The 9,457-nt window shown below is 49.5% G+C and overlaps 1 protein-coding gene across 2 annotated transcripts; it reads right to left on the bottom strand.

Annotated features, from left to right (window-relative positions):
* Positions 1 to 2,542: 2,542 nt before the first annotated feature.
* LOC145713688 (uncharacterized) lies at positions 2,543 to 7,397 on the bottom strand. 2 transcript variants are annotated; one of them, XM_081792589.1, is made up of 5 exons: positions 7,144 to 7,397; positions 6,669 to 6,984; positions 6,471 to 6,565; positions 6,000 to 6,045; positions 2,543 to 4,471 (listed from the first exon to the last, which is right to left on the bottom strand). In XM_081792589.1, exons 1-4 carry the CDS (start codon positions 7,220 to 7,222, stop codon positions 6,017 to 6,019), a joined length of 519 nt encoding a protein of 172 aa, XP_081648715.1. In that variant the 5' UTR covers positions 7,223 to 7,397; the 3' UTR covers positions 2,543 to 4,471; positions 6,000 to 6,016. The 2 variants fall into 2 exon arrangements, with proteins under 2 accessions (XP_081648715.1, XP_081648716.1); XM_081792590.1 differs by lacking the exon at positions 6,471 to 6,565.
* Positions 7,398 to 9,457: the final 2,060 nt, after the last annotated feature.

Genomic DNA, 9,457 nt, shown 5'->3' with positions numbered 1-9,457 from the left:
GTGATGGGCATTGAGGCGGGCACTTGTTGGGACGAGCACTGGGTGTTGTATGGAAGCGATGAGCCACGGGAGTCTACCCCCAAAACAAGAGCACGCTGTACACGCTGTATGTTAGCCAATTTGACAATAAATTATATTAAAAAAACCCTGAAAAACATAAAATAAATGGCAGAAGAACCAATTTAACACCTTGAAATATTTTTGCCCGAGTCTCTGTTGGAATTGAGGTTTTGATGTGGTGGGTGGGCCTACAGAATTCATTGGAATTTCTTGGAAATTTCTTTTGCTTAAAATGAAGAAATAAGACCCTTCTGGATATTTCTTGGGCTGTTGTGGTTATGCGCCTGGGCCAGGGTTGAGTTAAAAGGAGGGTAGGCAAGTGAGAAAAAGAGAAAAGACAGCTCTGTTGCTTCACCTTGTGATGGGGGCTATGGAAGGAGATGTAAGGAGCTCATCTGCATATGGGCCTGAGTTCTGTTTTTTCCTTTCCCTTCTATGCCCAGCTGGCCAGAACCATCTCCTCGTGCCCCACTGGCTACCTCCCAGAGGAAGTGATGAGCTGCCAGCCTCCCTCACTCTCCCGCTCCCTAAACCTCATCAATAGCTCTGGGCCCAGCTTTTGACGTGGATTTCTTCCTCCCCTAGGGCTCCACAGTCTCTTTTTCCACTTCCTGTTTAAAAACATCATTTGTTTCGCCCTTTGTCTCTCTTCTTCAAGGGAGAAGTGGACAGAGGCTTTTCCTTGGTCTTTATCTTGCCTCCTTTTTTCCCCCCTAAACCAAGATTCTTGGGCCTGGAATATGAGAATGTTGAGCTCCGAATCTGCAATTCTCATAGCAGCTCTAATTTTGTCTGGTCCTGTGCTTAGGATGGGTTGAGGCATCTCAATTATGTACCCAGGCCTGAATGCCACCACTTAAATCTCTTGTGTCCCTTGATTTTATAGTTTTTATTTTTTCTTAAAGTAGGCTCCATGCCCAACGTGGGGCTTGAACTCAGGACCCTGAGATCAGGAGTCACGGGCTCTACTGACTGAGCCAGCCTGGCGCCCCGTGTCCTTTGATTTTAAAAGCAAGAGTGCGTGCAGGCGGCACCTTTTGTATTTTTAGAATCCAAAATATTGGCCTGTAAATGTTGGGAATTAAGACATTCACCGTGAGACCTACCCTTTGTGTGTGGAAGGGATGGAGGTGGACTACAGCTCAACGCATTTGAAAATTGTATTTCTAGGGGCGCCTGGATGGCTCAGTTGGTTACGCGTCCGACCTCAGCCCAGGTCATGATCTCACGGTTCACGAGTTCCAGCCCCGCATCGGGCTCTGTGCTGACAGTGTAGAGCCCGCTTGGGATTCTCTCTTTCCCTCTCTGCCCTTCCCCTCCCTCCCTCAAAAATAAACAAATAAACATTTTTTAAAGTTAATTCACCACACGTTCAGAGCTGGCATTTGCTCACAGGTTGCGCCACAGGTTGGCAAACTTGGTTTTGAAAGGAGACTGGGAGAAATGAGGGCGGTTATAATGGAAGCACACCCGGCCTTTTGTGGAAAGGGTACAAATCGCATCACTCTCTCAAGGCCCGAAATTGTAAGCACCAGGAGGCTGAATGTCTGTAGGGGAGGTTGGTAACTTTTCCTATTTTCCTAGAAGTAAAATGACTCGGCGGGGAGTTGGGAACTTTGAGTCTCCAGCCCTTTGGAGAAAAGAGTTCTAGGCAGGATGCAGGTGGCACGCGCTGAGGCACTGAGCCCGAGCTGGCGTGTGCTGCCCAGAGCTGGATGATCTAGGTCTCGGGGGAGGGCGTGGCCACCCAGGCGCCGAGGAACTCTGCGCGCTTTCTTGAGCTGCCTGCTCCACCGTTCTGGGCCTGTATCCCAAATCTGTGAAATGAAGGGAGTGGACTGGATGACCTTGAAAGCCCCTTGCGGTGCAGAGACTACTGAGGTTTCTTCTCCTAAGCCGGATACAGAAGAGAAAGGTACTTGGCTTGGAAGAGCCACGTGGCACAATGGGACTGGTTCTCCGTGGATGCCCGTCTTTTACCGCAGGGCCAATGAGCGTTTGTCTCACTTGCCGAATTAAAAAAACCTCATGTGAGAGTTCCACAAAGGAAAATGAGAATATGGTTCCTGAGATGATCTGGCCGAGGCAAGGACCGGCTCTCGCTGGGACACCTTACCGCCTGGGCTTAATGGGGGTGAGCAGAAGTCTCACTGAACCCCTATGAAGGTAATGGCACGCAGCATTCCTAGGATGAGGGCTATGTTACCATAGCAACTGACTCCCGAGGCGTCCGCTCCAGGCGTTGAGAAGCCCAGGCCACAAGTGGGCTACAGCAGGTCAAAGGAGGCCAAGTTTAGTTAACCTAGCAGGAAATGCAGTGGAGGATTCTATTTAGCTCTCTTATTCCACCTCCGGGACGCCAACGTTCCCCAGAGGTATCGTATCAGCACCAAACGACTGCAAGGCAGGTCAGCGCATCCACGCTTGTGCTCCGAGGACGCCCAATGATAAGCACGACACCCCATCACCTCAATTCTGGCAAACGTATTTCTGTTTTTTATTATTTACTTATTTACTTATTTAAAGCAGGCTCCATGCGGGGCTTAAACTCATGACCCTGAGATCAAGACCTGATCTGAGATCGAGTCAGACGCTTAACCAACTGAGCCACCCAGGCACCCCAAAACATTTTTTCCTGTCCTTTTTAAAACAACTCAGAATGGGGTGCCTGGGTGGCTTAGTTGGCTAAGCATCTGACTCTTGATTTCAGCCCAGGTCATGATCTCACAGTTCGTTGAGTTCAAGCCCTACGTTGGGCTCTGTGCTGACAGATCTCTCCCTCTCTCTCTGCCCCCTGCCCTGCTCGTGCTCTAATTAAATACATAAACTTAAAAAGACTAAAACGACTCAGAACAAACTCCATTTCCCCTACTTTGTATGTAACTGCAGTGACTCTTTGTTTAAAAACTTACTTTTCACACTTACCTAGGAAAATTTACATTGATGTGAAAAAGCTTTAGAGACTTTAGAAAGATCCAGAATTTTTAATTCCTGTAAAATGCTGAAACTACTGTATACTCCCCTCCCCGAGACTGCATTTATAACTTTTCAGCCCAAACTAACATCTACAGAGAACAGAAAAGGGACTCGTTATTCTCGCAGGCAGTCTGAGCATGAAAAAAGAAATGTTGTTAGTGTGTCAGACTAGATATGAATGTTGACTGCAGGATTTGGGCCGAGTGCCGTCTGGCTTTCAGTCTCAGCATGGCAAAGCCACGTGTTTGACTAAAAATTTTGTTTTGGGGCACCTGGGTGGCTCAGTCGGTTAAGCACCCGACTCTCAGTTTGGGCTCAGGTCGTGATCTCATGGATGTGAGATCGAGCCCCATGTCTGGCTCTGCACCGGGCTCGGAGCCTGCTTGGGATTCTCTCTCCCTCCCTCTCTCTCCCTGTCTCCTTCTCTCTCTGCCCTTCCCTCGCTCACGCGCACGTGCTCTCACTCTCTCTCAAAATAATAAAAATAAAAATATTGTTTTCAAAATCATCTGGTGAGGGTGGCAGTGGGCATGCACAGGTGCGTTCCTGAATGTTCCTCTCTCTCAACAGGGGCCCCAGCAGGTTGGACTTTTAAACAGGTTTCCCTCAAAGATACCTAATGGGTTATTCATCCTCTGAAACCTCTTGAGAGTTAAAAGGATGATCTGATGAGGAAGGCCTGGTTTGGAGGGCCCAGGGGGACTGTGGCTTCTTACTGGGATGTGAGAGCTGCTGACACCCTGAATGCTGCCATGATATTTTCGTCTATAGAATTAAGGAAAATTTAGACAAACTGGGTCCAAATTCACTAAAACTCCATACCACCAGATCTACACCCCATCTGCATGACTGCACTCACATACATACCATGGAACAAAAATAACAAACTCATCCCGGATTTTGTTTTTCACAAATAATCTCTTAATACAACATGACCTGGTACCGTCTCAAATGGTCATCTTTTGACACACGAATTAGACATCACTGCCCGAACAAATGAAAGAATATTTCAAATTAACACAGGTAAGAATCTGGCATAAACTGAAACCCTCCCCTCACCTAGCACCAAATTCCATAAAACCCATCTCTTCAACATAGTACCACCAAAAAAAAAAAAAAAAAAAAATCCTTAGATGTTAGAAAGTCCTCGAGAATATTCACTCATAGAGCTCAATCTGTGCCGTATCTTCAAGGTATATGTTTGTATGCAATTCTTCTCTAAGCTTTTCACCCTTCTTAGCTCAGTGAAACTGTATTAAAAATTGTTCTTGGGGCACCTGGGTGGTTCAATCGGTTAAGCGTCCGACGTCAGTTCAGTTCAGATCTCATGGTTTGTGAGTTTGAGCCCCGCGTCGGGTTCTCTGCTGTCAGTGAAGAGCCTGCTTCGGATCCTCTGTCTCCCTCTCTCTGTACCTCCCTCGCCTGTGTTCTATTGCTGTCAAAAATAAATAAATATTTTAAAAAATTGTTCTTAGGGTTGGGGTGCCTGGGTGGCTCAGTCAGTCTGACATCGGGTCAGGTCATAATCTCATGGCTCGTGAGTTCGAGTCCCACATGGGGCTCTGTGCTGACAGCTCAGAGCCTGAAGCGTCCTTCCGATTCTGTGTCTCCCTCTCTCTCTGCCCTCCCTCTCTCGCATTCTGTCTCTCTCTCTCTCAAAAATAAATAACGTTAAAAAAGAAATAAAAAAATTGTTCTTAGGGCACCCTGGTGGCTTTTGATGTCTCTCTCTCTCCCCCTCTGCTCCTCTCCCCGACGTGCACTCTTCCTCTCTCAAATTAAAAAAAAAAAAAAAGGTTATTTCCCAGGTTTCGGCACCAAAAAAAATTGTTTGCTTCAAATTTTTCAAAATGTTTATTTATTTTTGAGAGAGACAGAGACAGAGCATGAGCAGGGGAGGGGCAGAGAGTGAGGGAGACACAGAATCCGAAGCAGGCTCCAAGCTCTGAGTGGTCAGCATAGGGCCCAACAAGGGGCTCGGACCCATGAGCCATGAGATCATGACCTGAGCCGAAGTCGGACGCTTAACTGACTGAGCCACCCAGATGCCCCTGTTTGCTTCAATTTCTAAACAAATCTCCAGTTTCCTCCAACCCTCCACTATAATGTTTTCAGGCTGACACATGAGAGTTTCAGAACATTAAAAGTAGGGCCGCCACTTTCTACAATGCTTTACTACAGACTGAAACAGCAGGAGAACCAGGCACTTGGACTTTAAAGCCGTCTCCCTGCATTCGTCTTGGTGTAACTAAACAGACATTAGTTACTCATATCGTGTGTTCTCTGTATGTGAATAATTCCCTCACCCCAAGGCCTGAATGTACTTTTGTGTGTGTGTGGGTTTAGCTAAGAACTTATGCCTGGTTTTAAATATTTAAAGTAACAATACAGTCGAACCCTCTCATAACCTAGGTCCTTTGTGTGTTAATGTGCATAGTTCCCAGATTTAACTGAGCCCAACATGACTCCACACAGAAATGCTCCCTAAAAGACGTGTTAGAAGGAGTTGAGCTTGGGGCACCTGGTTGGCTCAGTTGGTTAAGTGTCCAATTTCAGCTCAGGTCATGATGTCGGGCTCTGTGCTGATGGTGTGGAGCCTGCTTGGGATTCTCTCTTCCCACCCCACCCCCCACCTCTCAAAATAAATAAACTTTTACAAAAAAGGAGTTAAACTTTATCTACCCTTGATTTTGTACAGGGAATTCGAAGAAGCAGTTTGGTTCTCTTTTACTGTTTTCCTTTAAGAAATCAAGATCCTTCTGGTAATGGGCAATTTCCATAAACCTGGGTGTACTTATCCCAACTTCCATTCACCAAAGACCTAAAGTTCAAAACTTATTTCCCAAACATGGAAAAGGTAACCGAAGCAACAACTTGAGAATGTCTGGAACAAAAGTGTCCAAGACCCAAAGCAGATTTTAAAACGGCTGCCCAGCCACATTGCTTTTTTCAAGTTTACTGACCTGTGCCTCGGTTTGAGTCACATCCATACATATGGTAATCTCCTTTCTGAGGGAAGAAAATCGCCAATATTTAGTATGTGGAGTTGTGGATGAAATGAGATATACAATGTACAGTTCATGCTTGTTTTTAGATTTCTATTTTCCCCAATTCCCCAGCACACATTTCTGTAATACCCAAGTCCGGGCTTGCTTCAGGGACAACTTTCCTTTGTGGGCAAAATTTCAGGGTACGTTGAAAAACTCAGAGTTCAAGATCAATGTAACTTGAATCAAACGGATGCACAAAAAATTCCGGGACGACCAAATTATCAGCATTTTAAATAAAGACCAGATCCAACCCTGCACTTGCATGAGGGTGCCTGACTCCTCATCCTGATCTCAATCCTGAGCCAAGAGAATGAGATTTAGGAAAACAGGAGCGCGGCCCAAGTTTCTTGACGATTCATTTACATACTGCAGGAAAATATTTACCTCGATGCCCAGCCCTGTAGGCATCACTCCCACCTTGGACGGAGCTCAAGGGCTGGCAGATTTCGGTGGCTTCCAGCCCATAGGTAGCTTTGGCTCTGGAAGGGAGGGAGAGAGACCCGGGAGAGAGCCAAAGGCGTCCCACGCCACCGAGCCCCTAGCGTCCTAGAGAACTGGGCGCCTCCAGAGCGAGCCACTCACCGGGCGAACACGTCGGGGTACTGGGTGCGTTGGAAAACGCTCTCCAGCTCCTTCAGTTCCAACCGCGTGAACAGGTGGCGGAGGCGTGGCTGCCTGTCCTGGGGCTGCGGATCCTCGGTGGCCGCGTGGGCCTCCTGCTGCTGCTGCGGGGGCTCCTCTCCACCGCCGCCGCCCTTCTGGATCTCGTCTACGGGGCCGGGAGCTCCCGCGCCGCCGTGGCTTTCTTCCCCTTCTGCTGCTGCTCCCCGCTCAGGTTCGGACAGTAGATCCTTCCCGACGTCTCCTCCAGTTACTGAGATCACGGTAGGCTTAGCGTCTGGAAAAGAAAAGAGAGATCACTACGTTGGAGCCCAGGGTACGTGGGGCAGCGACCCGAGAGCAGCGACGCTGGCCGCGCGTCCCGTCCCCTCGCCTCTCCCAGGGAAAGGGCGTTTCCCACGGTTCGCCAAACGGATGTCCCGGTTCAGGCCCCGACCCTGCCGTTCTCGGAACTCATCGTCTCCCAGGCTTTGGGAAGCGGTGTCTTCTAGGGGGCTCCCGGCCGGAGGTTCCATGTCCCGAGCGCTGTCGACGCAGCCGTGCGCCTTTATAGACTCCGCGCTGCGGCCCGCGGCAACCCCCCGGGTCGGGTCGTCTTTCTGGCACGGGGTCCGGGTTACCGCGCGCCTACCCCTGGATCAACGGTCGCTCGCTTAGAACGCCCACTACCCCGGCACCTGCGTGCGTGGTGGGCGGGACCTGCCGGGGAGCACACGAGGCTGGGGCGTGGCCACGAGGTAGGCGGAGCGCTTGCCGGAAGCGTGCTGCGGGAGGGGGCGTGCCCGAGGGCTCTAACTCGCCGCTTACCCGGGGCATTACCCTGGGGCAGGGGCCTTGCTGGGCGGTGCCAGCCAGCCGGGGGCGGGGCGGGGGGCGGGGCACGAAACCTCCCACCAGCCCCCAGAGCCCTGAGAGAAGTGTGGCGAGAACGTCTCACCGCCGGGCTGTCGCTGCACCGAGGTCGGTGCAGGGCTGTCGCCCTAAGCTCCTCCGGGGCGAGGGACTCAGAGGGAGGGCTGGAGAAAGCGCGGGGCCCCTGGCAGCCCCAGCACGGAAGCGACGGTGGTCGCCCTCGCCGCGTGGGCTCTGAGCGCATCTCTCCCCGCGGAGAAGTCGGTAGTTAATGGACGGGACTCTCTGGTTCGGCTCCCTTCGCACCCAGAGTCCACGAGCCGGGCTGGCGATTCAGACGAAACGATTAGCTGGGGGGTGGGCTGCTTGCTCTGGGGTTTTGCAATAACGCGCTGAAAGCGGAGCTCACCAAGCTTCCCTGGGCGATCAGGAGCGGGAGCTTGAGGCTAGGTTTGCAGAGCACCGTGGGTGCTCAGATCCACGCTGTAAAAAACCCAACCCGTCTCTTGCGAAAGCAACGAATATTCTAGATTGGTAGTAAGGAATTCAGGTTGGTAGTACAAGTGTAGAACCCTGCCCCCAGTTTTGTGCATCCAAGAATGCTTGCACTGCCCGCGGCCCTTCCTCTGGCCTTGGACTGTGGGGCTTGCCAACCTCTGCATGTCAAGCTCCGCTGTCCCCTCTCTAGCTGTAGGTCCTCTGCAAAAGCGCACGTGTTTCTGCGCTGGGCGGGTGCTGGGGACTTGGGTTAGTTTCCAGGTTTTTACTCTCCTCCTCCTCCTGTTCCTCTTGGTCCTCTTCGTCTTTCTCCATCTCCCTTTGTCTAGAACCACCTTCCTGAGTTCTTGCTCTGCGCTGATAAACGTCTAATAAAAAAGAAGGCAGATTGAGGGCTCTGTTTCTCCCTTCCAAAAATGTTTTGCATAGTGTCGAATACCGCTTAGTGACAGTCTGCGCGCCCCTGCCACTTCCTCTGGCTATAGTCAAAAAATATGTATGTATATATACCCAGTGCCCAATAACTCGCCGGACCTGGTGCGAATGAAAGCTAACTTACACCCTGATGCCGAATCAGCAATCACGTAATGATCCGGTATCAGAAAGACGTCAGCATCTTAGTCCCTCAAGGAACATATGAACTATTCAGTGCTGTCCTCTTGGATAAGATCCAGGGTCATCGATTTTTCACAAACACCTTCTCATAAACACCATTCATACAATCCAGTTTTTAAGAAGTCCAAATATTTTGATGGTTTTCAATTTTACCCATGTCTCAAGGATGGGTGAAGAATTCATAGAATTTCGAGGATGGTGAAAGTCAAGTTTTTCTTTATTTTTTTGATGTTTATTTATTTTTGAGAGACAGACAGAACGCGAGCGGGGGAGGGGCAGAGAAAGAGGGAGACCCAGAATCCAAAGCAGGTTCCAGGCTCCAGGCTCTGAGCTGTCAACACAGAGATGTGGGGCTCAAACCCATGAATCAGGAGATCATGACCTGAGCTGAAGTCAGATGCTTAACTGACTGAGCCACCCAGGCGCCCCAAAAGTCATGATTTTAATTATGTCCTTAAGATTTCTCTTTACTTTTCATCAAGCACCAGTAATCTGAGTTCTGGTCCCTGGAATTAAGCACCATCAAGGTCTCGTATTAATAAATTTAATTTAGATCCCCCCCTCAAAAAAGAAATGTTTTGCAGGTGGGAATGTGTTAGTATCCTGAGTGCTGAGAATAGCCTCTAATAATGGGTCCCATGCTCGACAATGTACATGATTTATCCTGCTTTTACTTTCACAACCACCACTGTCGTCAGACCCATTTAATAAAAGAAATGAAACCATTTTCATAGGCCCCTAAAATTATGGGGGGCCCTGTCCACCTCACATTATTCCAATTCATA

The sequence above is a fragment of the Panthera onca genome, chromosome X, assembly GCF_046562875.1.
Source record: "Panthera onca isolate mPanOnc1 chromosome X, mPanOnc1 haplotype 2, whole genome shotgun sequence".
NCBI classification, from domain to species: Eukaryota; Metazoa; Chordata; class Mammalia; order Carnivora; family Felidae; genus Panthera; species Panthera onca.
The sequence above is the reverse complement of the archived record's forward strand: the minus strand, read 5'-3'. Positions and strand labels throughout refer to the sequence as shown.

Bases quoted from the DNA above. Each gene is read 5' to 3' on its own strand.
- LOC145713688 (XM_081792589.1), bottom strand. From the start codon at position 7,222: ATGGAACCTCCGGCCGGGAGCCCCCTAGAAGACACCGCTTCCCAAAGC. The intron at 6,566-6,668 runs GTGAGTGGCTCG...CCTCCCTTCCAG, and splicing joins TACCCCGACGTGTTCGCCCG to AGCCAAAGCTACCTATGGGC. The intron at 6,046-6,470 runs GTAAATATTTTC...TTCTTCCCTCAG, and splicing joins CTACAGGGCTGGGCATCGAG to AAAGGAGATTACCATATGTA.